The 27,571-nt window shown below is 40.8% G+C and overlaps 5 protein-coding genes across 6 annotated transcripts in view; all 5 read left to right on the top strand.

Moving 5' to 3' along the window:
- Positions 1 to 74: 74 nt before the first annotated feature.
- LOC110040667 (uncharacterized) lies at positions 75 to 6,978 on the top strand. Its single transcript, XM_089293204.1, has 4 exons — positions 75 to 1,455; positions 3,646 to 3,973; positions 4,764 to 4,888; positions 6,048 to 6,978. The coding sequence occupies exons 1-4, from the start codon at positions 969 to 971 to the stop codon at positions 6,260 to 6,262; spliced, it is 1,155 nt and encodes a 384-aa protein (XP_089149330.1). The 5' UTR covers positions 75 to 968; the 3' UTR covers positions 6,263 to 6,978.
- Positions 6,979 to 7,396: 418 nt separating this feature from the next.
- Positions 7,397 to 11,423, top strand: LOC110040665 (uncharacterized). The gene is made up of 4 exons (XM_020745943.2): positions 7,397 to 7,871; positions 9,018 to 9,345; positions 9,955 to 10,067; positions 10,520 to 11,423. The coding sequence occupies exons 1-4, from the start codon at positions 7,397 to 7,399 to the stop codon at positions 10,759 to 10,761; spliced, it is 1,158 nt and encodes a 385-aa protein (XP_020601602.2). The 3' UTR covers positions 10,762 to 11,423.
- Positions 11,424 to 11,719: 296 nt separating this feature from the next.
- On the top strand, positions 11,720 to 16,725 carry LOC110040668 (uncharacterized). Of its 2 annotated transcripts, none has more exons than XM_089293208.1 (4): positions 11,720 to 13,327; positions 14,315 to 14,645; positions 15,305 to 15,417; positions 15,977 to 16,155. In XM_089293208.1, the coding sequence occupies exons 1-4, from the start codon at positions 12,832 to 12,834 to the stop codon at positions 16,033 to 16,035; spliced, it is 999 nt and encodes a 332-aa protein (XP_089149334.1). In that variant the 5' UTR covers positions 11,720 to 12,831; the 3' UTR covers positions 16,036 to 16,155. The 2 variants fall into 2 exon arrangements, with proteins under 2 accessions (XP_089149334.1, XP_020601605.2); XM_020745946.2 differs by lacking the exon at positions 15,977 to 16,155 and adding an exon at positions 16,166 to 16,725 and having other exon boundaries at positions 12,456 to 13,327.
- A 2,496-nt stretch (positions 16,726 to 19,221) lies between these two features.
- On the top strand, positions 19,222 to 27,028 carry LOC149108551 (uncharacterized). The gene is made up of 9 exons (XM_089293210.1): positions 19,222 to 19,379; positions 19,505 to 19,618; positions 19,934 to 20,098; positions 20,449 to 20,585; positions 20,970 to 21,081; positions 21,209 to 21,292; positions 23,811 to 23,991; positions 24,297 to 24,386; positions 24,513 to 27,028. Exons 2-9 carry the CDS (start codon positions 19,583 to 19,585, stop codon positions 24,572 to 24,574), a joined length of 867 nt encoding a protein of 288 aa, XP_089149336.1. The 5' UTR covers positions 19,222 to 19,379; positions 19,505 to 19,582; the 3' UTR covers positions 24,575 to 27,028.
- Positions 27,029 to 27,128: 100 nt separating this feature from the next.
- LOC110039917 (uncharacterized) overlaps positions 27,129 to 27,571 on the top strand; it is an 8,327-nt gene continuing 7,884 nt past the window's right edge. The window contains exon 1 of the mRNA XM_020745094.2: positions 27,129 to 27,571. This exon is cut by the window's right edge and continues 1,123 nt beyond it. The gene's annotated coding sequence lies outside the window, so the exon portion shown is untranslated.

The following is a 27,571-nucleotide window of genomic DNA, read 5'->3' as shown; positions in this document are numbered from 1 at the left end:
ACCTTACGCAAAACACGACGGCAACGGCAACGAGAACGTCACCAAACAAAAGATTTAACGAGCAGAACAATGGCTGTGTACGTGCAATATAATTCTTGGTACATTTCTTTTTCGTCCTCTGCAAATCAACAACTTGAAATGACCCCTTTTAAACTTGAAAGGACCCACTACGACTAATTTTTCGTATTTCTGTTTGGAACTGGACGCATTCGTAGCATATCCAGCAGGGCCAAGTTTTAATACCGACAAACACACTGAATAGGTCCAAGTAAATGCGAAATTCCAAAGTAAAATATAAACATACTTTTTGATAGGCGTCGTCCTAGCCTTCGCCGTCGTATATGTGTAAGGTCCCTAATATTGTAAGAAAGACTCCCTGATTCAGAGTTTTGATCTCTACCAAACTTGAAGACATATCATATCCTGTGAACCAGAAAGTAACTGCATGGATGGTGAGGACTTATATCCAGGTCAGCTCAAATTTCCAGTTTTCTTTTATTAGCTCTGGTCGTCAGTGGACAAATTGGCTTTGGGCAGAAGAAAGAGAGAGAAAGAGGGGGATGGGGTGGGGGTGTCATAATCAGGATTCAACAACAGCAACAACAATCAAACCAACAAAAAAACTTATATTTCACCCGGACCTTTTGTTTCACCTATTTCAGCGGTATAGCATGCAAAAGGGGCTTCTTACGCAAGGACTATTCTTTTACCGTCGTACTGTGGGGGCTGGGTGTATAACGTGACGTGACAGATGGTCAGAGTCAGTGCGTCAGTGTATTAAAAGCCCGATGTCATCACAACATAAACAAAGGAAATTTAATTCATGCTAATTCGCACTGTTTATATCTGAGAAGAGTTCAACAGGAAACAGATAGTGACATGCGACTGACTTGATTACACGACTGGTTTGTAAACGGACGAAAACGTTTTTGTGATTCCATTGCGCGCCAGACACACTCAAGTACATCATGTACCTGATAGTTTTATCATCTGCGATTCTGCTGTGTAATTTTGACGCTGCCTTCAGCTCAGCTCAACCGCGGCATCCGCGAGCTAGTGACCAATGTCATAGTCTTGTCGACGGGCCGTTTCGTTTCTGCTCGACAAAAGGTGGATACAATACTACATTTCAGTACCCGGATTTCTTGACTGATTCAATGCTTGAACAAGCAGCTAAGACTTTTAGTGAAGCGTTCACCTCCTTGAAGAACTGTTCACAGAATGGACTAGTTGAAACACTGTTTTGCCATTACCTCATTCCTCAGTGTTCCGGGGGTAAACGAATCTATCCTTGCAAACGAGTTTGCGGCGAATTTTTGAAGCAATGCGAAGACGAGCTCCCTGAAACGTTCATAGACTACATTATCGCAACTTGTCACGTACTTCCAGATGAATTAGGTAGTAGCGGTAAATGCTTTGAGCCCCCTAACTTCTCCACCAATGACAGCATCAAAGGTAAGCACAAAAGTTACCTTTAGTTAATTATCTGAGAAACCGAAGTTTACTTAAACTTTGGTTGTTATATACAAAAATGTGTTCCTTTTGTATCTGCTGTAACCAGACAACGAATTTATGCATATTTCCAGTTCTGGTGAGTTTATCGCCCCGGGGAGGTGAGGGATGAAGGGGGGGGGGGGGTGGGTACTCCCAGAAAAATTACGTAGGGGTGTGCGGCCCGCTTACCAAAACCTTTTCCCTATTAGCCAAATCTCTTATTTTCCCTACCCTATTTATGACCTGACCAAAAATTCGATACCCAATTTAAGACCTGCCTCATAATTGGTTCCCCAGTTCAGAGCGATGTTAATTAGTTATTTAAAGGCATTGTGAAGGGATTTTGTTGATGGTCTTATCGACAAAGATGAAAAAGTAGCTTTTTCTAAAAAAAATAACCAATTGAAGATTACAATGGAAAAACTATAACCTATTTCAGACCAGAATGGCCAAAATCGATGACCTCATGATTTCTGACAAAAACGGTTAAAACACCATACCCTTTAGAACACATACATATACTGGCCATATAAGGGAGTACCCCCCCCCCCCCCGGCCGGGAACTGTTGTTCTTCAGCATAAACAGTTAAATTTTGTTGGCAAATGTTCAGAAGGTTGAGATCCTCAACTTTCAAATTTTCTCAAATCAAAACTGACTCTTCAAATACTTTAGATATAAAAGCAAAGCCAGTTGCTTGTCTTCCTTGCAAAAACTATCTGGCGTTTTATCACAATAAATCACAGTAAGAATTTCGTTGTAGGTTAACTCACGGAATGTGATGAGCTTGAGTGCGTAAGCTGAATCATGCCAGCTTTTTTTCTGTCCTTGCCCTCGACCTTTACGTCTCCTATTGCAAAGTTTGTTTATTTCAGTTATTCGCTCTATCGGTTACATGACAGAAAGTCATCAGTACGTGCGCAAGCAGAATAATTTACCGCGACGTATATTTATAGAGCAGAGCCAGCGGGAAGGGGTTCGGGGGGGGGGGGGGGGAGGGCAGGGTTTTGACATGTTTGAGAAAAAAAAACTGTTCCAGGGAGTAGGAGTGAGGTAGAATGACGAGTGACGCGTGTCCAAACTCTACGTTTTGCTACAGCACATGATGGCCACCGGATACGCTAACAAAGACACCAAGCAAAACGGCTGTATTACAGGCTACACACCAACTAAAACAGTTAAGTTTGTTATTGGCGGTCTTGTTAAGGCAGGTTCAGTATCATTCAAAACTTCAAAAGTGCAGTCTTTGATTCAATAAAGTTCTGTTTACACAGACTCACAGTTATTCGGGCTTTATTTGTGCGTAAACGTTACCATTTCAATTTTTTTTCTTAAAAAAGAAGCTATAATAATCGCTCAAAATCGAAAAAGGCACCAAAAAAATGGGAAAGGCCCCGAATTCCGAATCCGCACCAGATGCTTAAAAAGGACGAAACGAAAATCCCAATGGAAACTAATACTGAACAACTGGACGACAGCTCGAGAATGGCTGAAACCGCAGACAGAGAAAACCTTAAAGTTCCTCTATACAAATCCGACATCCTCTAACCTTTGCCTGAAAAACTGCGTGAAATAATCCAACGCAAAGGGCATCAAGAAAAGTAATTTCAAATCGCTTAGTCTGTGTTTAACTAGATTACGAGTAGTCCCTCTCTCGCCTAGTTCGTCGAGCAAGACCGTAAATAAACCGACAGGAAAACATGGCCGCATGAAATCCTAGGGACGAGAAGTGCGCGCCTAGGATTTCACGCGGCCATTTTTTTCTCGCTTGTTTTCTTCCGCGTCACGCACAAGGGCTAAGCGAAAGAGGGACTACTCATAGTCTACTTGCCACACCAAATCCAACAACCTGTACGTAATCAGATAACACTTACCCACAGCTTTTTTTTCTTTGGAAGAACATAAATGCAAATGACTGCTACGCGTGTGGACAAGCACTTCGCACGGCCAATGCCGTCACACTTAGCTCGGTTGACATTGCTCGGACCCTTTAGGACTTGCTTGCTAAATGTCAGTAAAGTTTTAGACCCAAAGACTTCTCCATTATTGCATCCCTGACCGAGTTGATGGTCGCGGCCGGTCAGTGAGCTCTGCCGGAACTGGCTCTATTTTTTGTGTTTTTTATTTCTTGTGTTTTCTTTCTTTTTCCATAGGTCCGTTGGACCGAGACTGTCAAAAACTGATTATTCCTGCGTGTAAGAACCTTCCAGTATCACAACAAACCCTTATATCAGTTGATAACCAGAAACATTGGTATCTTCACGCCTACAATAAGCATTACAGTGAGGGGAATGCAGAGACAGACTTCCCTCCAGATTTTCTAAAACTGTTAAAGAAGTACCCTAAGTGCCAAGAGCAGCTCAAGAAGATGTTCTGTGGGGAGAATTTTCCACCGTGTTTTCCCGGCGAGGGTCAAGGACTTTACTCCATTTGTAGGTCGGTTTGCGATGACATTGTAAGGGACTGTCCGGAGTTTTTCAGGTAATTTACTAATCCCCCAAGAATGGGCGGGAATATTAGGCAAACAGAATTCTTACCGCCCGCAATGGAGGTGTTCTTTTGCATCACAGTACTGTCCGCATGTTTGGGTTACGTTAAGTTGATATCGGCCTACGGGAAGCCACCATGTGTGAGACGTATTTTCCATCTTTGATACAGAAACAGGCACACTTATTAACTGTGTGATGATGGATTCGCCGGCGAGTATCACGCCTGCTAGCTGGTAAGACCATCACAGCCAGCTGCCAGAGCACATTGATTCTTTTGTCTAGCAATACCTCCTTACCCAGTAAACCCTTTGCCTAAACAAATTGTGCTAACATCTGACTAGCCACAATTTGAGGTATTGTTCGTATTCTCTGCTAACTAAATCCAAACGCTATTCTCTGCACACCTAATACTCAGCTGTCTGCCTAGTAACCTGTGATAAAGCCTTCCAGAAACGATCATGTTATCGCACGTTTCCTCCACTTTATTTAGGACTTAAACTTAAAAGTTCTACTATGTGGTGCAAATCGTCGCTAGGTGTCTTACACAAGACGACCTCCCGTAACCCGATGATAAATTGACGTAGTTTGTAAGTATCTATTTAGTTTCAAAGGAAACAACTTCTGCGTGTAAAAAAAAAAGCCTAATCTCCAACCTCAATGTTTCAAGTTTGACTCGTCTAGTCTTGTTATTCTTTGATCTGCGGCTTATATCCAATAACTCTCTAATGCTTATACACAAACCCCAAGATAAATCATAACAATTTTCTGGTTGATATTTGTAGGAATGATTTTATAGAAGCTGAATACTGTGCGTTACTTGGAAAGGGAAACACTAGTCATGGATATTGCAAGCGCACTGAGTGGCCTCCACCCTTCAGTTGGGCTCGTTATATACCGCGAGATTCAGGTTTGAGCAAAGTTGTCGTAATGCATCCAGGAAGAAAGTCACTTTAAAGATCTTTAATACTTAATACATTTTGAGTCAAATTAGTAAGTAAGCAAGCATGTCAGGAAGTAAGTGTGTCTGCATATGAGCCAAGTGGCCCACCAGGCCGAAGCTTATCCCGGTTTCCTTGGCATGAAGCGACTAGGAGTATTTCTACTCCCCCCTGGATGGGATGCTACCCCAGCATTAAATTCGCCGGTAACCTTTTATACACCTGGGTGGAGAGAGGCACTGTGAGAGTAAAGTGTCTTGCCCAAGAACACAACACAATGTCTCCGCCCAGGGCTCCAACCCAGACCGCTCGATCCGGAGACGAGCGCACTAACCATGAGGCCAGTACGCCTCCACTAAGCAAAGGCTTTACACACGCTGGATGATCACTAATGGATCTAATGGATCTATGGATCTATGGAAGTTCGCCTCTTTCCTGAGGGACAAATGTTTTTCTTTTCCCATATTTGAGAAAGAAAGGGTATATTTTTATGCCGACCCCCTCCCATCTTCACCTCGCTTTTCTCTTGTTTCGAGCACCTCTGGTTCAGCCCCACTTCTTATTGTTATGCCTATCAGTTGGAATTATTCTTGTAGCTTTCGTTTGAGAACCTCTGGATCAGCCACATCTGCTAATGTTGTGTTCAGTAACTAGAATTTTCCTCCCATTTTCCGGCGTTCGGGCAGACGACGTCTGGTTCATCTACTTTTCTTATTGTTATATCCTTCAGGGGCACGATTCTTTTAATAAAAGCTTGCGCTCTCATTAGCTACTCTAAGGTCGTATGACATCTAAAAATGAAAAACTGTTTCCCGCCATAAGTTTTAGCTAGTTTTTACTGCAAAATAACTGGGCATTGTTACACGCGAATGTCGGACTGCCTTTGCACGTGAATTACTAATATCTTTGTTGCCCAGTAAGACGAGTCGCCTAATGACCGATCTCTTAGGAAACTGGAAAGTATTGTTTCTCCAAATTTCAGAGAGAGATTCTCGGGAAAAAGAATTGACTGTTCCCTCGAAACTGGTCACAGATTGTTAAATATCTGACTTGAAACTCATGCCATGATACGGAAATAGCAACATTACAATTCAGCCGGAGTCACCAACTCTACCTATTTCATTTCAGACAATGTAGGGCCCACTCGTAAAGTCCCGTCCAAAGCCACTAAAGGTGTTAAAGTGTGGGCCATTGTGGTGTCAGTGGTGGTGGCTCTTATCATTGTCGGGCTCATAGTGCTGGCCGCCATCTGGATGAAGTGGCGATGGAATCGTGTCCCAAGGTTTGGTTATAAAAAACAAGAAGACGACATGGCGCCTTTGGAAGCAGCAGCCGAACTTTGAAGACCCAACACTCCATGCGTAAAGATTGTCAAGACGAAACGCGAAAATCCTTCTGTGGGGGACACTAAATGTTTGATAGAAGTGAAGATAACACCCCCCCTTTTTAGTTGGACATATATACATCGACCCCTCCCTACATTGGGCTCGATTAGTCAGTGGTCCACTTAAGTATCTGGTGATCTGGTTCCCAGTGCCTTATGGTACTTTTCTGAGATCTACTATTAGTTTTGTAGCACGTTGTACTTCCTCTATTTCTCACGTTTTCGTGACCTTGTAGCTCGTGGTAACATTTAGCTTTTTCGTGTCCTGCAGGATGCGTGACAGCATCAAGCCAATCAAGCATCAATATCGTACCCAGGGCCCGCGTTACCCATGTCTAGCGGAACGGAAAACGAATTCCCGTTCCGCTGGGCAAGGGTAACGCGGGCTGTGAGAACGAGATCGGTCAAGCACCTAAATAGATTTCAAAAAATTTTCATTGGAAGATGGTCATGTCAAGGAGAATCGTTCTCTTAGATTACCCTCTCTTGTAAAATATCGTTAGAACTCCAATTACGCGGAACTCTTGCTATAGCCGTCATTAGTAAATGAATTGTTTAGTAGAACTGGCCATAGGGACATTGAATATGTAGTTCAGCTTAATCCTAATCCTATCTTTTTTATTTGGTGTATTTAGGATTGTTTCCAGCAAATTATATTCTTACAGCAAAGGCCAATCTCATGTTATATTGATTCACTCTGGGCAATATAATCACAAACTGGAGAAAACTATTGTCAGTGGGGAGTTTTCTGATTAAAAAAACCTTTTGACTAGCTTCGTTTATAGGTAAGAAGAAAAGAAAAACCAAAGTAGAGTTTTAAAATAATTCATTCTTTTAGGTGTCACTAAAAAGGAAAAAAAACTGAGCTAATATGAAAAAAATTACGATAATATCGAGACATTTTAATAGCTGTAAAATATCAGATCTTCTTCGGTTAAAAATAACCAAGAGCTTCTAAAATAAGCAGCTGAATTTTTCCGCGTTCATATACTAATAATATACCCGGTCCATTGACGGGTCATTACCCCCCGGGATCATGGTTAAAAGTCAAATACTAATAAAATAGGCCTTAGACGCTTGGCAGTAATTCACCATGTGTCGGTGCACCATAACTCTTTCGATTTTTGTTCTGTTATGTGGACTTGTGACCGCCTTGTCTCCCTCAGCAGACGATCCATGTGTCAGCCTCGAGAAAAGCCCTTTTGAAATGTGCATGAAAGCGGGTTATGACAAAACTGTACCCTTTCCCGAAGATTTCACGGAAACACTGCAACAAGAAACAGCTCTGGAAATGAAAGAGTTCTTTAAACAGGCGAGGAATTGTTCAACGAACGGTCTCGCAGAAACCATAGAGTGTTCCTTTGTCGCTCCTAAGTGCAACTCTCTCGGAGAACCTGTGTATCCATGTAAACAAGTCTGCGCGGAATTCCTGAAGCAGTGTGAATTTGAGCTGTCTGATTTCACTCTGGATTTTTTCATCTCTTCGTGTCTCGTGCTTTCAAATGGTTCCTCAAGCTGCGATCGATGCTATACGCCCCCAAACTTCATTACCAATGCAAGTCAACCGGGTAAGTTACCAAAATGGTGTATTTATTGGAACCGTTTTAAGTCTTCTAATGAACAAATAAATCGATTACGAGGAACTTCTGTGCCAGTATTCACTTTCACTCTTCAATTTTATTCAGGACCCCGGGGGAGGGGGGAGGGGGGAGGGGAGAGGGGGGGAATAGGCCCAGCCTGTCTGGGCCAGTATTACGGCGCATAATATCTTTTAAATTACCCCTCAACGTCTCAAAACATCAACATCATCACAAAAGAGCAACAGAGTTGTATTATCAAATTTCTGGACGTAAGAAATGTCTTAATGTTCCAGTTATATTTTTTTCCCAGTTGGAACCAGGAATGTTGTTGGTAGTAAGGCTAGATTCGGTGCACTCGTTTCCCAATAGTTGCCAATTAATAAAGAAAGTTGAAATGAGAATGACGAGTACAAAATTCAATAATATTGTCCTACAAATATATTTATGTGATCTGATTGGTCCGCCATCTCATTATGAAAATTTACATGTTTTGGTGATGTTGAAACAGGTAAGGACCGGGGCAAGGAAACACCGCCATCTAAAAATTTAATCTGGTAATTGGTGAAGGTAATCGCATGAATGCAAGTGCAACTGAAGGATTTACACTATGAGTGATATTGGAAAAATCTCTCAAAATTGCACGCACGCTTTGGGCAAGTGCAATTTGAAAGAATTTTTAAATATCACGAGCAGTGTGAATCCTTTATTGCTCGAGCTTTCGTACGGTCTCCCATTTATCGTATGACCGAGAAAATTGCGAACATGCACGCGTATAATTTGCACCACAGCGCAGTTAAGAATTAACGATAAATTGGCCTGCTCTCGGCCAATCACAATGAGGTAACTGTCTACGTCATATAATAAATGTACAAATTGCCGTACATATAGCTACTTTCTTGACCATTGTAGAAAAAAGAAAAGTCTCTATTTCCAAGAATGATGATAATAAAAATAAAACTTACGGCGTTGTATCATTTTATGGTCTATGATTTCAAAAGGACCCTCGCATTTTCGTTAAGGTAATGAGATGAACATAAAACATATTTGTTGAACGATGGTAGAATCTAGGAATGGTGTCTCACAGGTTAACACAATGTATTTAGTTTCTTCCCCGATCCCTTTTCTCTTTCACAGGCCCGTTGGATCGAGGCTGCCAAGAGCTCATTATCCCAGCGTGCAAAAACTTGGGCGCCTATAATAATACCCTTATCTCGGTCCCAGTTCAGGAGGAGCTGTACTTGTGGTTTTACGAAAAAGATTATGCCGAGGAGAGTGCAGAAACAGACTTTCCCGAGATCGCACGAAAGATGTTTGAGCAATACCTAAAGTGCCAGGAAAACATAAAGAAGTTGTTCTGTGGAGAGTATTTGCCGCCATGTTTTCCAGATGAAGATCCTCGGTTGTATAGTCTGTGTCAACCTCTTTGTGATCAGATTGCCACAGACTGCCCAGGTTTTTTCAGGTATAGCTTTTCATAATATGGTGGTTGTTCAATTAAATGCTATAAAGATTTAGTCGAGGGTGAGCCGGCCACGCTTAGCGCTTGTTGAAATGTTCGATTTTTCGATACAGCGCTTTCGAAGGCTGCAGTTTTTCTTTGAAATCGAAGAAAAAAAGTCGTGTTTAATGAAAAATAAATCACTCCTTTCTAAGAACGACAACAGCAGTCAAGTAGCTGCTCAAAGTGTTAGACAAGCAGCGCTGCCGAACCCAGTTGCTTCAAGTAAGCCAGATACTTCACCTATAGAGTGTTATCACTCACGTGGCCAGCAGCCATGCAAATTTATTCGAACAAAGGAAAATGTTTACTCAAGAAAAGAGTTCAACTCCCATAGCCGCCAACATGGCCGCTGTTTCACTGTTTTGGGAAAGAATATGGCTGACCTCATGTGAAAAGTGTGCGACGCTTTCTCGAGAGCGGCGCTTATTACTGGTTTCGCTGTCACGGTCATTTTTCGGTTCTTATTTAGTGAGGGCGTTTTCTTGCTTTGCGAATGGGGTTTGCAAGGGGGAATGTTAGGTTAATTTTTACATTACATTGATATTGCTAACCTGTTGTAATTGTTTTCAGTCATGACTTGATGGGTGCCGAGTATTGCAGCACAATGGCAAGAGGACAAACGAAGCACGGTTACTGTCAAAGTACCGACTGGCCAGCGGCATTCAGCTGGGTTCGCTATATGGGTTAGTCTAAACAGTCATTCGATTAGTAAGTCAGTCGGGTCTGTCGGTCGGATAGTCGGTTGGACGTTCGATCGGGCGGTAGGCCAAACAGTCGGACGGTCGATCCATCGAGCGATCGGTGGGTGGGTGGGTGGGTGAGTCAGTCAGTCAGTCAGTCAGTAAGTCAGTCAGTGAGCCCGTGAGTGAGTGAGTGAGTGAGTGACTGACTGACTGACTGACTGAGTCAGTCAGTGAGTCAGTGAGTCAGTGAGTCAGTGAGTCAGTGAGTCAGTGAGTCAGTGAGTCAGTGAGTCAGTGAGTCAGTCAGTCAGTGAGTCAGTGAGTCAGTCAGTTAGTCAGGCAGGCAATCTCTCTGTTATAGTTGGTCGGATATTCATCGGCTGGTCAGACAGTGCTATAGTCATTGTTTCTTTACTTCTTGATGCATAATGCTGATTTTTTTTTTTTTGCAGAAGCGACGATGTCCCCAAGCGCGGTCCCTGAAAGCAATGGACTCAAAGCTTGGTCCATAATTTTAGCCGTCTTGTTACCTCTACTAATTGTGGGTATCGTTGTGGGACTGGTTGTGGCACGTGTGGTCTGGTGGAAAAAGAGTGGTGGAGCTGGGGCAGCTTACTCTAATTATTATAAGAAGCAATCTCATGACATTCTCCCGCTGGAAACTGACGATAGCGTGGATTCCTCGACGGTGTAAGCAGCTACTACATGCCGTCACCCCGTAACAACGATTAAAATTAAACTATAATATTTAGAGAGGAAACCACATCAGTCTTAGTTCACGCGGGTCCTCAATCCTGGTTGAATTAGAATTTGGAGATGTTGGTTTTTGTTGAGGGAGGAAAACCGGAGAACACGGAGAAAAACCCTCAGAGCAAGGCGAGAACCAACAACAAACTGAACCCACATGTGGCACCAGGTTGGAATCGAACCCAGGCCACATTGGTGGGAGACGAACGCTCTCACCACTGCGCCATCCTTGCTCTCCAAATAAGCACAAAACTCTTGAATACGTCAATTAAGAATACCAATGTAAAATAAGTTGAGAATGAAAATGAAATTAGGAATGCACATGATGAGAAGCGCTTTGGGTGGGGCTTACGTACGCACTGAGCATTTTGAGAAGTACCCTTCACATGTTTACCGGTATATCTGGCGATTTTGCAGAGTTCTCAGAACACGAGGCGAGTGCGAGGACAGCGCGGGACACGCGCGATACGCGCGACTCAGTGCGTGCCATGATACAAAACATATCGAGAGAAATAATGTTCGATGGTCTGCAGTCACCAGACTGTTTGTATTTGCTTACAGTGTCACAGATGATGGCCAGAAAAATAAATTTAAAACTGTTTTCCAAAAGGTCAAATATCGTCATTACTCAGAGCCCAGATCGTGAAAATTCTATAAGATGAAAGTCTATAAGATATAAAACATGGGACTGGAATTTTTTATGGAAATACAAGGAATCTATTTTAGGCATACTCATAGTGAAACGAAACGTAAATATCCAAGAAAACAGATATCTTACTCAGGGGCGGATCCAGGAAGTTCCGTTTTCCTCATTCTGGGAATAACTGGCACTTTTGGGACGAAAAAAGAAAACAAGACATCGAACGGGGAGAAAAGGGGGGGGGGGGGGGGCTGGTGGTGGGATGACTGCGGCCCCCCCGTTGGTGAAACTGTGGCTCACTGCTTGATGTTTGAGTGTTCACCAAGCTAAACCTGGCGACTTTTGGCATATCGCTTGAATTATTACACTTGACAACTAAGTCCGAATTTAGTGCATGAGTTCGATTCTTTGGCCAAAACGCGGAGTTTCATAAAAGGTCAGGCATTACAAATAAACACCGAATCACCTAAACAGCACACTTACCACAGCTAGTGATTGGGGAACAATGCGGAAACTCGGCCACACCACACGCGGGTAAAGTTCCGTGCATGTCGTGTGTTCTGACTTTTGAGGCGGTGTAGCGGTGATTTAATACAGGCACGAATTTTTATAACCCTTTCATACACTACAAAAATGTATTATTCGGGACACGTGTATACATGATAGTTATTTTTCTCTGTGTAACCTACTTTTTTGGCTCACTGAACGTGCGCGAAATTCATTTGTGCATTGATGTGTGCAGGAATTTGTTTTTGGTAAAAGCATGCTCAACATCACCCATTCCTCCCTCAAAAGTCAAATGGCCCACTTCTAAAAGGCATCGGGCGTGAATAAAGACAATTATTTTACAACAATGAAGCAAGGCTGATTAACGACGCAGAAAACTTAACGCGACAACGAAATGATAGATTGTTTTGTAGACTAAGAATTCATAGCAAAATGGGGAAGAAACAGCAGGTTCCGCTAATCACACAGAGAGTAAATAATACGCGTTGCAAATATAAGTGTTACGTAAGTTTTATATTATTTTTATTCAGCCTATTCTGGCTACTTCGTAAAAATGTTCACAGCTTGAAGTCATGTCACCCGTAGGTAACATTCTTTGTTATTTAATTTCATATTTTTTGCTATCTCAAGCGGGCACAAGGCTAAGAGTAATTATATTATGCGTTGCGTCTTCAAGCTACATAATTGCTTAGGAGGAGTCAATGGATCTCTGAATGGGTCGAAGATTTGAACTACGCATGTGGCAGAACAGAGCGGGCCATATTGGATTATCAAGTGGAATAGGAGAAATACGTGTAATTAGAATATCAGCTTACCGTACCGCGATAACTAACAGTGAGAGGGGAAGAAAAAATTCATCACGCATGCAAGATGAATCTTCATTTAGCAGTTTTGTCATATTGTATACTATCATGTAGTGTTGTAATAATCACTTGTGAGTCGAATGACGGGAAATGCGTCAGCCTCGTCGATGGACCCTTCGACATCTGTACAAAAGCGGGCTACAACAACACACTGCCTTTTCCCAAGGAATTGACGGCTGAATTGCAGACTGAACTAGCGGAATTCTTAACTGTTATTATATCTCCCTGGAAAAACTGTTCTCCTGTGGAGCTCGCCGCAGCGTTGGAGTGTTCGTTCTTATTTCCCAAGTGTAACTCACAAGGAAGGCCCGTGTTACCTTGCAGACGAGTCTGCGGTGAGCTGTTGAAGCAGTGCTACAACCAAACAGTCCAAACAGGCCCAGAGTATCTTGAAATCTTCGTGAATGTTATCCTCTCTGAGTGCCTCACCCTTCCAGATGAAAAACCAAGCACGAAGAAGTGTTTTGAACCACCTAATTTTACCACAAATGACAGCGTGAAAAGTGAGTATTCCTTCGTTTACTCTGTATTGAACCCTTAACTTTTTCTTGGATTTGTATTTACGGAGGGGATGGTGGTGGTGGATAGGTCAGTTAAGACGAGAAAGGGGGTGGGGGGTGGGGGGTATACGAGAACCCGAATGATAAGGGTGCCCACAGCTGCTGTTGTACTCTACCCATGAATGCGCATGTACCATTATGCGGATCTTTAGGGTCTCCCGGCGGGGAAGGGGGGAAGGGGGCAGCCGATAAAGGAACTAGGAATATTTTTGATATTTTTTTGTGAAAGGTTATCTTTGCTATAAACGGAAACTTTTCGCAAACATTATTGTTAGAAACGGCCTTGAATCTATTAACAGATCAAGGCAACCCTAACAAATTCATTCAATATTCGGAGACGAGAAGAAGAATCCCGTCGGAAATTTTGAAAAGAATCCCCAAGAGGTACTAAGATACTGTTTCGTAGAAGTGGCTTGTTTTCACCCCTAAGAGGTACCAATTCGAAGACAACACAGTATCTCCTGTCAAATTTTTTCCGGCTCAATCAATCAGTGCTCTAAAAAGAATCGCAAAAGCTCCTGCTGTGGACCTTTTGAGGCTGAACACCCTACGAGGAAACAAAACTGCCTTTTTAACCCCTTAAAGGTACGAAGTGCCTCCCTGTCCTTTTTAATTTGTATGGGAGTACCACCCCCCCTTCCCACCAGGGAAAAGAAGTGTCCTCGTCTTAGAAGAATAGGAAACACATCTCAAACATACTGATATCGTTTCTTTGTTTGTTTTAAATTCTAGAGATAGAGCTATGAATGTATGAAAAATTTTTCATAACGCCCTGCTCAAATTAAAGCGGAGACACAAGATTCTCGTTCCTTGAGCCCTCGCTTTCTGGTCGCGTGTTCACCGACATTTCAAAACGAGTAGCTTTGGGAATGAGAACGAGACAAAAGTAATTACGTATTGAAGACTTCGGTTGCCTTTCTCTTGTTTTAGGTCCGCTGGATCGTGGCTGTCAAAAATTGATCTTTCCTGCCTGTAAAAACTTGGGTATTTATGAGCACACTCTATTTTCGGAACCAGCTCAAAAGAAGATATACAAGTATTTTTACAACAAAACATACGACGATGAAGATTTAGAAACCGCCTTTCCCAAGAACGTGGAAAAAGATCTTTCCAAGTTTTCCAAGTGCCAAACAAATATCAAGAAGTTGTACTGTGGAGAGCTGTTCCCACCGTGTTTCCCGGATGAAGGGAGTCCCGGATTAAAGACCTTGTGTAGTTCTGTCTGTAATGACATTGTTAGAGACTGCCCGGCTTATTTCAGGTAATTATTTTGCTAGAGTCTATTTCTGTATATTCAGAATCAGATGCCACTTTATATTACACACTTATGGTCAATATCTAGAATGTTCCGGGCAAAGAATTAATTTGAATCACCGGGAAGTACAGCGAAATTCTATCAGACCGGTGGAATTGAGCCCACCACTGTCGGATTAGCCCGTGTGCATCCGCCCCCCTCCTTAAAAATCTACCCCATTTTTTTAATTGCAGGGGGCGGATGTGCACAGGCTATCTTCGGATTATCCTGCGAACATAGACGGATTTCTGGCTTTTGTTTTCTCAGTCTATTGTTCGTCTGTGTTCACAGGCTACCGTTGAATCGGTTACAACTGGCAGTTGGTAAATGGTAAATTTGCTGCAAGGGGAATATACCAGTATGGTTATCAGCGCGGCGATTTTCATAAAATGGCTAAATCGTAAAATCGCACTTTTAATAAGCTCCTTTCTCGATAAATTTCGATTATGTTTGTGAATAAACCTGCGGTTGGAGCCGATGCCGATTTACCGCTGTTGCTGCATGTCCAGTTCGCGATATATCACGGTGTAACAGCTCGTCCTCTTTGTACACAGTGTGTGCCGACCTTTACTTTACGACTTACTTTGTTAGATTTATCCGAGTGCCATCCATGTGATTTTTTTAAGGAATCATATCATGGGAGTAGAGTATTGCAGTACCCTAGCGGAGGGAAACACTAGTCACGGCTACTGTGATCGTAAAGAATGGCCAGAACCATTTTTGTGGCTCAAGTACATAGGTAAGTCTATGTTATGAAAATCTTGCACCGCGCAGCATTGATATAAGAAGCTGAAATGTAGAGAATTGACTTAAAGTAGCTAGAAATAAACCCAAGTATTTCTTTCTGGGAGTTTGCCTTAGAAAGCAAACCAGGGGACCATGCGAAGGAAAGAAAAATGCTTTGAGCTCGGTGAGATTCCGCCCACGACCTCCGGATTAGGTCAGAACCATTGCTCTACCGTCTGAGTTATGAGACCTTATGAGGCCAGATGGGAGCAGGCCGAGGGGAATGGAGGGAGGAAGCGGAAGGGGGGGGGGGGGGGGTTATGAAAGTAGCAATTCGTGGTAAGTTAGATGTTAGGGGTACAAGTGCGAATGTAATGTTGCGCCACATTGCTATGATTTTAGAAGTTTGGAAGTAAGGAATTAATTTTTAATTTTACAACTGCTTAATTTGTGTGTATAACTGCGACGATCAATCATGTCTTCATATCATTCTCCGCAGTTCAAATATACGATGTTTCATATATTCACTTGTGTTATTTAGACTGATTTAGAGTTAACTCTATATTGGTCAGTGTTTAGGGTAGCATGGCCCATGACTCACGCAATCCCCTCCCTAAAGCATTTGCGATGAAGTCGTCTAACCCAACTGATAATTCACAAGGAATGATCGGACGCCGTCGTCCTGTTGGATTCCTGTGGACTCCGCCATGCATGCCACTGGAGGTAGATAGCTGCGTTATAATATTTGCATCTCCTCACAGAATCGACAGTAGCACCAACAGAAGAGCCTAAAACTGAAGGTCCCAAAGCGTGGGTCATCGCCGTAGCTGTGGTGGTATCCCTGGGTGTTGTGGGACTCGGACTGGCAGGGATTATCTGGTGGAAGTGGCGCAGCCGTGGACTTGGAATGGGGTACACTAAACAACACGATCACGTTACTACATTGGATCAGTGATGAGATGTTTGGTGTACTTCAGCAAATCTTTTTGGCAAAACTATTTACACCTTCAGAGCAAGCTGTTTTTAGCTCGTTTTGTCATACAGCTTAACCCTTAATCCTTGCATTGATCTTACTGTGTGTTGAACAACTGCTGCTTTTATTTTCCAAGCTCAGACAGGAAATTTTGTCGACCTCGTTCCCAGTGCTTTTTCCATTGAAATTTCAAGGGGAAAAAGCCCTGAGAACTGGGTTGGGAATTTCTTTTGTAAAATAAGAGGTTTTTTTTTTTAAATTTGGTTATTATTATATTTGCTTTAGTTTAAATAGGTAATGCTATGTATTATTGTAGAAATGCCGTAATAAATTGTTCTTGTTGCTGTTGTTGTATCTTCGTTGGATTTCCGGCAGCATTGAAGTCAGGACCCACAGAACGTGCTGTACTCTTAGAGTCATTGGTATTTTACAGTGTTATTTTACTTCAACTTTTAAACAGAAGAATACCATCTTCTATTTAGTTTAGAATATCGCACGAAAAAGCGAAACTATTTATATCTTAGAAAGGGCGATGATTGCGCAGGAAACACATCATCCGGTACATACGTCCCCTCTAATTTCTAGCCACGCTTCCATTTCAGATTAGTATAAATCTACTAGCGTTCTATCATGAATGCGGCTCTCTCATTGGCTGCGCTACCACTATCTATTCTGTTTTAGTATAAGTCTCCTACCATTCTATCACAAATGTTGTTCTCTGATTGGCTACACTACTCACTATCTATTTAACAAATAGATTCCATGTTGCCGTGCGTCTGTTCAGTAATAGATCACAGATGACGTCAAAATGAGGTAAGAACAAAAAAGTGGCACACGAGGCGATAGCCGAGTGTGTCAGTGATGTTCTTACCACATTTTGACGTCTTCTGTGATCTATTACTGAACAGACGCACGGCAACATGGAATCTATTTGTTTTATATAATAACGAAACAAACTACTACAGATAAAGATTTATTTTGTTTCAAAATCTTTCCACATAACTCGAAAGCCGGCCTTTGCCCACTTTGGCGAACACGAAAAAAAGCCATTTGATGTAATCTATTGTCTATACAAATTGAAGCAATCTCATTGGTTGCTATGCGTAGCAAAGAATTGTGATTGGTCCAGGAAAATCACGCCACTGTCAAACTTGACTCGCGCGTCGCTTCTCTTGGAATGAAAACTTACAGCAAAAGTAGAATCGAACTGCGAAATCTACAAATCTTAAAGAAAATGCCGGATAAGTCAAGTCAATTTTTGTCATCAGAGCAGCCGCGTGAGCCGAAAACCTTGGATGTAGCCTCGAATATTGCAGGAGTTGAAAAACTACGCTCGGAAAACTTGCGGTTGCGGTCAACCTGGAGGCCATTCGATTCGAGTTTTGAATGAAAGGAGCGTTAGTGATGGTGGAAATTTGTGTCCTCTGTGGTTGGTGATTCTCAAATCAGTTTGAAATAGTGTCGGAGATACCTTTTAGCTGCGATACAGTTGGCTGTGAGCTGTAGTGAGCTATACTTTGCTCGCTGCTGTGCCCTGAAAAGGACTGGAACATTCGCATCGGAAAGCAAGGTTATGTGTTTAATTTCACTGATTTTAAGACGTGGTTTTGATGTTTTATTCCACACAATCGCTGTATCGACAATTATTTTGAGACTGAGAAAAGTTCAATGTTTTAAATAAATTAATCTCATAAACATTTTGTTTATTGGGTTTGTTAGATTCGAGATAAAGCAATGGTTCTCTGCTTACCAAGACCAATTTTGTGTTTGGTTTAGTCTCGCTCGACTGCCGACTGAGATTGCTCGAGTATTTTTTCTGAGTCATTTTCTAGAACAGAAACGGCTTTATCTTTCTTCTTCCTACTAGACTATTCTTCTGGTACCTGTTCAATGCCTGGACAAGACTTTCTTGTACCTTGTCTTTTGCCCAGTCATGTAAAATATTATCTAAATTCTCAAAACTTTCCGCCATTTTAAAACACAGAGGGAAAAACTTTGAAATGATGACGTCAATCGTGCGTCTGTCCTCTAATAGATCATAGGCGAGAACCAATCAAAATGCGAGAATAACTTGGGTTATTATATTATCTGTGATAGATAGTGAGTAGCGTAGCAGTGTGCCCTTGTTAGCAAAATGACGATCGCTTCTTGGCGTTTTCGAAGTGTCTGTGAAGAAGATTTAGATAAAGTTTTGAACGACTAGCAGATTTATTCTAAAACAATTAGATTATTTGCTCTTGATTTCTATGCGCGATAGCTGACTCGGGCTGCGCCCTCGTCAACTATCAAACGATAGAAATCTCGAGCTCATAATCTAATTGTTTAGTAGATAGTGAGTAGCGTAGTAGTGCGCCCTTGTTAACAAAACGAGGGCCGCTTCTTGGCGTTTTCGAAGTGTCCGTGGAGAGCATTTAAATATAATTTTGAACGACTAGTAGATTTATACTAAAACAATTAGATTATTCGCTCTCGATTTCTATGCGTGATAGTTGACGAGGGCGCAACGCGATAGAAATCTCTAATTGTTTATTCAACACAGGATCAGTAGAGGAATACCGACCCGGGGGGACTCCCTCTTGCAAAGGCCGGGGATGTTCTTCGTCTCGCATAACGGGTTGGTCTCACTTTGGATGTTCATGACGAAACGTCACTAATTTTAGCTGTCAAAGTATCTTATAGGGTGCACTCAAAGAAATAATAATAAAACATTTTTAGGCTCGATTTCCGCGGGTCTCTAGATCTCTGGGTCGACTCCTTTCCTGAACAGCACGGCCGGTGATCGAACCGACTCCATTTTAAGTGCTATCCGTTTTAGAGGTCGACTAAAGCTCGAGCCAAGCCTAGATTGGTCTCAAATCTTTAGATATGCATGTGTGCCTTTTCAGACAATTTTTTTCCAAGGATTGCGATGGCTGTCTGTTTACATTGTACCTATAACTGGTTTGTTTTTAGAACCAAAGAAAGCTATATCCAGTGGTCATAGACAGTCTTGAAGAATTTAGGTTTGTTCTATTTTTATGTCTCCTTACACCTTACTTATTATTGAACTACATTTGTAGTACTAGTTACTATTTATTTGTATTAAGTGTTGAGCTCTGAACAGTGCAATGTTGCTGTTTTTTTGCAGGTTATATTGTCATAAACTATCCACTCTTAAGTTCACAGTTAGTGCTTGTAATGCTGTTGAAACTATAGTGTGTCCTGCATGTCCCAAGGTATGGAGAATGGTGAGGTCAATATTGTAAGTACAGTGAATGTCTTAAGTGACAATCTGACATCCTTTGATTGAAACAGAAGGAGATGGGAATGGCTGATATTGCCTGAGATTGTATGTTGATGACCTTTGAACACTATACCTTTAGTTCACTGTTGGGACTTCTAGTTAGCTTGGAATCCCTAGCCTGTTTGAAATTGTTTTGCTGAATGCTCATGAAGTATATCATTATGGGCCATGTTTGGAGACTTCCCTAGCTAGTTGTATAGACAATCTAGGTCTACCTAGAAAGAGATTGTTCAGTTGCCTAATCACTCTGTGTTAATTAATACACCTTTGCAGACTCAGGGTACCCTTCTTGAATCCATGGATGCCTTATTTATTGGCCGAAAAAAGTCAGCAGGCAGAAGTGTAAGAAATCCTCTCTTTGGAACTGTTTTGTTTGATGATGACACAGAGGTGGAAGAGTTTGTTCAGCAACATCCAACAACCAGTAGAGCAAATGGGGTGTGTGGAAACCTGTTTTCTCCAGCAGAACTATTTGAGACATTAACTGACTGAAACTATGTTGATACAGGGCTGTTAAAATTACATTAGAAAAATGATCTGGTAGTGGGAAAGTGCAATGAAGGGTGGGGAAAGGCAGGTATTTACCTAAGATTATTACATTAATTGTATATTGTCTTAACTACAGCAGCGGGAATCGCCCAGCTGCATTGGGAATATCTCATTATTATTGCTATTAGTCAATTTAGATTGACTATTTAAACCTTAAAAATGACAATGATATTTTTTGTTGTTTCTCCTGTACTTAGACTCACAGAATTGGATCATTTTTTGTTTCATTTAATTATAAGGTGTGTGGTGACTTTCTTGCTGGTGATGCACTACGTTCAAGATCTCGATATTCTGCCCTCAGTGAAACTGCCATATTTGGGCGGGCCTGTCGTCATGAGTTTCCCAAAAAATTTGTCAATATGAAACATGGTGAAAGGTAACATTTGTTTATGTTGTACTCCTTTACTGAATTGTCACTGTCAGAATTGCTTTGATTAATTTATTGATAATTTCTTTATTTCCTACCTTCCTTCCTTCCTTTCTTTCTTTAATTCTTTCTCTCTTTCTCTCTCTCTTGTTATGTAATTTTTGTTAAAGGATATAACAACATCAACAACAACAACAACATCCTCTTTATTACCCTTTTTTCATTAATTAATTAATACAGAAATATATAAAATATTGCTAAAAATTAGGGTTCTGGCAACCCGAAATAACCACTAGGTTAAAAATGCTGGGTCGCCAGTTTACAAATTGGTTAGTCAATGCTTTAATTTTGTGTCTAATTTTTAATTCTATGTTTTAATTTTGTCTCTAATAGGCTTGCATACCCAGTTTGGATGTTGCAGAATCTGTTTGAGGAAATTGGTGATCAGTCCACAGATGTATGCATGCTTTGTGATATTGCTTGTCACCTGGAAACTCATTTACAGGTTCTGTTATCATTTTTTCATTTACTATTTTCATGAAAGGTCATGTAGATCTTATAACAAAGTCTTTTAAGCACCAGTTAAGCAATGAAGTTTTTAATTTTGCTTTGATACAATATTACCACTGTAGGCCCAAGGACAGCATCACATCCTACAGTCTGTCAAGTTTGCCATTCCCATTTTCCATAGCTATGGACACAAAGCAAAATGCCAGGTTTGCTTAAATTATTCAGTTGACATCTGCTCATGTGTGTACATGTGTGTTTTTGTTTGTTTGCCACACTGTATATCATGTTTTCTGTCAGAAAATTTGTCACAAAATTTCTTGGTGATTATTATTGAAATGTCCACTTATTTGAAACTAACTGTATGTCAAAAAAGTAGTATTTTAAAAAAGATGAGCATGTATGGCCACCCTGTGTTATGGGGTCAATGTTTGTGTTACTGGGATTGAACAGCATTTGAAGAAGCTAGTCATAAAAGGGGATAAGTGACGATTTTGGTTGCTTTTCTTTTTTCTTGTTCCAAATTAGCTGAAGTTTTGCATGTGGTCTTCAATGTAATAGAAAAATGTGGTTCTGTATTTTTGTCGCTGGTTTTTGCTTTGTTTTCGAGTTAAAACGTAGGCAAAAAACTTGGCTTTTCCTAGCCATGTCTTTAGGAGTTTATTTGTTGAACAGCAAACAGGCAGACTGTTTATAGTGTATGAAGTCAAAACCAAATCCCACAGCATATAGAGCGGAAATCTGGGAACGGATTGTTTACACCGGTTATTGTGACGTGAACACAACACGTGAATCGATCGAGCGTCAAACGAAATGCCATCAAACAAAAAAGAGATGTGCCGTATTAGAGCTCTGTCAACTAATATCTTAAGCATTGTTTTAAAGTACCTTGTGTGCCTACCTGGTGGTTGAGAGGCATCATAAAGCCTCGATAAACCCGTAAGTCATCAGCACGTTTCAAAGAATCAAAATGTGTTCTGAAACTTCGAAGGCAGCTGATATACCGTAATCGTGTTATCGGCGTTCGAAGTCAGATCGAGCCAGGTAGCAAAGTCCAAGAGCAGTTCTTGCCCAAGAAAAATACCCTCTGGTGAGTTGTGGCCCATTTGCCAAGCGTTGCTAGCGTCAAAGTTTGGAAAGCGAGAACTGGTTTTAGAGTGATAAAATTTGTCTTGTATCGACCGCCGTGTCTTCCCGCGCACGAGGTGTAAAGACCCTTCCCGGCATGCATTGCGATTACGTTCTGCGGACGTTTCTCGAACTGGTAACTAGATTTAAACATAATAATGGCCAGCAAGTGGCGATCGATTGTAACAGATCTGTGATCCAGTTTGCGTTGATTTTATTTCAAATCGGCATGATTTGTAGTGTTTTGAGCTTCTGGGATCAGGGGACATGCAGATGTATGGAGACCCGTACGTTGCGCAGAAGGGTTAATCTGTTAATCTGTCAGCCCTATTTATAGAGCGTTTTCACGTGGAGTCATCAAATTCTTAAATCCAAAACTAAACAGCCGCCAAAGTTGTTGTCCTCATCAGGCATAAGAGGTACCAGCGCATTTTGAACTTGGAAGTTATGGCGGTGCGTGACATAAAGCTACGATCGCGTTTGTCGAAAACTATGTTTTATCTCGTGATTTTTTAGCCATTGAAGACGTTGCCGTATTTGAAAAAGTGTTTATTGAAATGTTTATTTGTTTCATTTTATTTTTATTTACACCTTTTTTTGACCTGAAATCAGCATTTTTGAGCTTATACGTTGCGTGAAATTACCATTTTCAGGAGCCCATCATGGGCTCCTACCATTTTGCTGTTTTCTAAGTGAAACCAACATCCTTGCCGTCACGCGTTAACGCGAAATCAACATTTTAACCTATTTAGACCTGAAATCAACATCATTGAGCTTATGCGCTGCGTGAAATTGACATTTTGCTGGTCTCTAAGTGAAACCAACATCCTTGCCGTCAAGCGTTAACGTGAAATCAACATTTTAACCTATTTAGACCTGAAATCAACATTTTTGAGCTTATGCGCTGCGTGAAATTGACATTTTGCTGGTTTCTAAGTGAAACCAACATCCTTGCCGTCACGCGTTAACGTGAAATCAACATTTAAACCTTTTTTGACCTAAAATCAACATTTTTGAGCTTATACGTTGCGTGAAATTGACATTTTGCTGCTTTCTAAGTGAGATCAAAGTCCCTGCGGTCGCGGCGGGCCGATCCTTTGTTATGATAAACCGAGGCGAGACTTCGACTTATAACAAAGGCTTGGCTTGGTTATTATAACAAAGGATCGGCTCTGTTTATCATAACAAAGGCCCGGCTTCGTTTATTTGCAGCCTCGGCGGGAAAAGGGCGTTAGGTATTTTAATCAAAAGTGAACTTTGTCGAAAACGCTCCAAATTTCGCATAGAGTTTTGTTTAGGTATGTTTAGCAATGTCCCGTAGTTTTTGCGCTAAACCTTGCTTCGTTTTCAGGATATTGCGTATGCAAAAAACCACTCGGTTTTCCTAGCGGCGTCTTTATAAAGCGAAGCAAAAACCAGCGGCAAAAATACAGGAATACGTTTTTCTATTACATTGAAGACCACATGCAAAAATTCAGCTAATTTGGAGCAAGAAAAAAGAAAAGCAACCAAAATCGTCACTTATCCCCTTTTATGACTAGCTTCTTCATTTGTACTGTGTATTTAGTTCTGTTTTGATGAATTGTACTGATTTTCTAGATCAAATACAGTCCCAGGAGAGTTCCTGGCTTTGGTCTCACAGATGGTGAAGTCATGGAGAGACTTTGGTCTTTTTTATGGAGATTTGGAAAAATGACCAAGGAAATGAGGCCAAACCACCGGGTGGATGTTCTATCTGATGCTCTTTTCTTTTACGCCAAAAAAAGATCAGCAAGTTTAGGTTAGCTGAATGAACTTTTCATTCGTGCAATGTCAGTAGCAGCTTAATTAAGAAATTGTTGTTTAGGAAGGATTTCTTTGCATGGTTCCCGTGAACTTCTTTTTTACAAAAATATACGCCTCTTTGTTGTATGCTTTACAAGCAAATTTCCCCCCCTCTAGTCTTCTCCTTTTCCTTTTGAAACCCTTGGATGGCAAGAAAATGCTGAAATTCTCATTTAAAGAATAGTTGTTTAAGAACCATCAGCTTTAACTAATATTTTATTTTTAAGGGAATTTTATTTTCATTCCATTTGTTTCCCCCAGGGAAACTTTTGTGTGTTCGCATGAAGAAAGCACATTTGGTAATTAAAGATGCAGAGGAAGAATTGTCAAAATTGCAGGATAGCCTTACAGGTCAGATTGTTTTGCTTCCTCCTGATAATGTTGACTGCTGAATTCATCTGTGCCTGTTGCAGTTGGAGTCATGTACCTAACAGATTCATTTCAGTCTTTTGAGAATTATGTCACTTTTCCTTTCAGAAACAGGCGATTTTTTTTTCTGTATTCCATTTCCTTTCCTTTTGCAATGTCCATGCAAATGAGACATGTTTATATTATAACTACAGTATGTTCACAAGAAAATATCAACACGGTTTTATACATGTAAGCTGTCGAAAAGGTTTGAATTGCTTTACACTGAGGACACCAACTAAAAGGGTTCAAAATCTGGCCTCAACTCGGGGAAGAATTCACCGAGGTATGTTTTATCATAAAATATCCAATTTTAATTATACTGTACTTCAGTAAGCTTGAGGCTGGCGAAAATGAAATTTTAAATTTTCATGTTTATTATTGTTTCTTGTCATAATTTCGAATTGTTGCAGTTCTGTATTTTGCTTTTAGCGCCTCTAAAGTGTGAAAATTATTTTAAACTAGTTGCATAGCTATTAGAGTTTAGAAAAAAAAGCTATTTAGCTATTAGAAAAAAACACAAGAAGTACATTACATCTGATCATCTTAAGATGGCAGAAGACATGGAATACAAAGCTGTTAAAAGGGTAATTAAAAATACATGCATATGTTATTGCAAGACAATAAAAATACCATAAAATCTGGGTAATAACAACTTCCAATTAAAACTCAATAAATGAATTTCATTTTTAGTTATAAATAGGCTACCCCCCTGTATTCACACAGCAATCTTCTGATTGTAAGGCCACCCAGATAATTTCTGACCACATTACCTTAGAGCCTGAGGCTCTGTATAACTTTCTAAGATTAATATTTGTTTACATATTACTATTATCTGGATTTCCTAATAGAAAACTTCTTCTATTGTACATTTTTTTTCTATTTTGGCTCGGCAAAAATCCTTTTAGATACTGTCCATGGATGATTTCCACAACACCAATGCTGTAAAAACACCAACTGAGAGAACAGTGACCAATGCTCTCCATATGGCAACTCCTCTCCTGAACATTCAGCCATCTGTTGATGGTGGGGAGAGGCAGGGGGCAAGAGCCCGGGAGAATATGGGGCAGGAGCCCGGGAGAATAGGGGGCAGGAATCCAGAGAGAAATGCAAAATGCTAATTTTTGTCATTCATTAAGGCTTCAAATACTTTCAAAAACAAGAACTGAAAATGTTACTTGACTTTCATTTAGTGTCTTTAGAGACTTCTAGGCCGACGGGCAAAGAAAAATTCACCCTTGGGCTCAAAATGAGGCCCAAAATGAAACCCTTTGACAATGGTTACATCATAGGTCATTCACTTGAAAGATATGGGTAAGAGTAGCAAGGCTGAAAACGAAGGAAAAGGAAATGCCCAAGGGGTGTGCAGCTAAATGACTTAGATGTGTTTTGAGTCTCTTAATTTACAGGGGACAGGAGCAGGACGAACAAGGGTGGGAGTCAAGAGATAGAGGTATGGGAAGTGGGAGAACAGGGTATGGGAAGTGGGAGGTTCTGACTCCGTTGTCTCTTCCCCCACTTGATGCAGTACCTTGTCCCTAAGTAAAAGGTAAAGTCTGCATTGAGCCAAGTGGCCCATCAGGCCAGGCTTATCTCGGGTTCTGTAGCATGAACTGACTAGGAGTATTTCTACTAACCCTCTCACAGAGGCACTGTGAGAGTGAAAGTGTCTTGCCCAAAAACACAACACAATGTCCTTGACAAGGGCTCAAACACGGACCGCTCGATCCATTGCTGAGCGCACTAACCACAAGGCCACCACACCTCTCACCTTGTCCCTTAGGCCTAACCTTAACCCTAAACCTAAAAAAAGGAGTCTGTAGATTTCAGTCAAGTTTATCTCTTTTATCACTTGTGTATTTGAGACAATTTCTAATTTCCTCGCTTTCTGCCATTCAGTTGACAGTACCAAAGCCTGATTTTAAGTGACTCGCAACTACTGACGGAACTTGTTTTTGCAACTTACAACTTCAGACTTTGCACAAAATTTCTCACTGGAGAAAAGTAATGTTGTAGAACTTAAGTGATGAACTAAATGCAATAAATATTAATTTGTAAGAAATGTATCTGTTCTTTAATACATGCTTTTGTGTCTAGTATCTGAGTTGGATGTAGCGAAGATATATTACCAATGGTTTGTAGACGACAGTAAGCCAATTCAGAGACACAGTGGCATAAACAAACCCACTTGTTAGCCAAATATCACAGGAAAAAAAAATAAATACATATAATTATATAATTTATTGCCATCAGGTGCTATGTCTTGTAATAAAGTGGTTACAAGTTAAGTAAGAATCTTACAGAAGGGAGGATGATACAATATTATGGCTAAGGGGATCATAATTAATTTCTTATTGATTCAAAGCACGTGATATGTACATGTCTGATTCATTAAGCACATACAATGTAAAAATTATTTTGTAGTAATTGAGCAAAGCTCATCTGAATTAAGTTAAATGAAAGGAAAAACAACAACAGTCAATTATTTATATCAGTTTATACACTGCACATGTAAGATAGGGAAATAGAAATCGAAAAGCTTCAAATGACTGAGTAAACAAAATAAACTAGTGGGTTTCATTGAAGAGTTGATTACTGCCTCTCTGAAATGTTGAATGTCTTTTCAGCATCAAAAGATGTGAAACTTGACCACATCCCATAAGTGGAAGCGGATTCGTGTAACCAAATTCAGGTGTTTGGGCATTTTAAAATATTTAGTTACCTGTGCATACATGTACAAGGAAACGGTCTTGAAAATTTCCATGTACTATCAACATGTAATCGATGTAAACAAAAGAGACCTCAAGCGAGGAAAAATTGTCTATGAACCGAACATATTGCGCGGTCTTGAATGTTTTCAGTATTTCCAGCGTTCGCTGCGGCCAACAAATCACAATATTTTCGATTTCTACTCCCTTCGCAAACGCCACCATTATATATAAATGTAGGCTTAAACAATCTTTAATGATAGAGAAATATCTTGTGAATGAAATGAACAAATGTTTTATTCTGACAGCAAACGGCAGGTACAAAAAAATTATGTCACCTGTTCCAAAAGACGCAGAAAGTCAGAAAGGTGATAGAAACGCCAAACAAGCCAGTCTTTAAAGACAAATTCTTATCAAAGT

The sequence above is a fragment of the Orbicella faveolata genome, unplaced genomic scaffold (assembly GCF_042242905.1).
Source record: "Orbicella faveolata isolate gen_17 unplaced genomic scaffold, um_ofav_v1 contig_25, whole genome shotgun sequence".
NCBI classification, from domain to species: Eukaryota; Metazoa; Cnidaria; class Anthozoa; order Scleractinia; family Merulinidae; genus Orbicella; species Orbicella faveolata.
The sequence above is the reverse complement of the archived record's forward strand: the minus strand, read 5'-3'. Positions and strand labels throughout refer to the sequence as shown.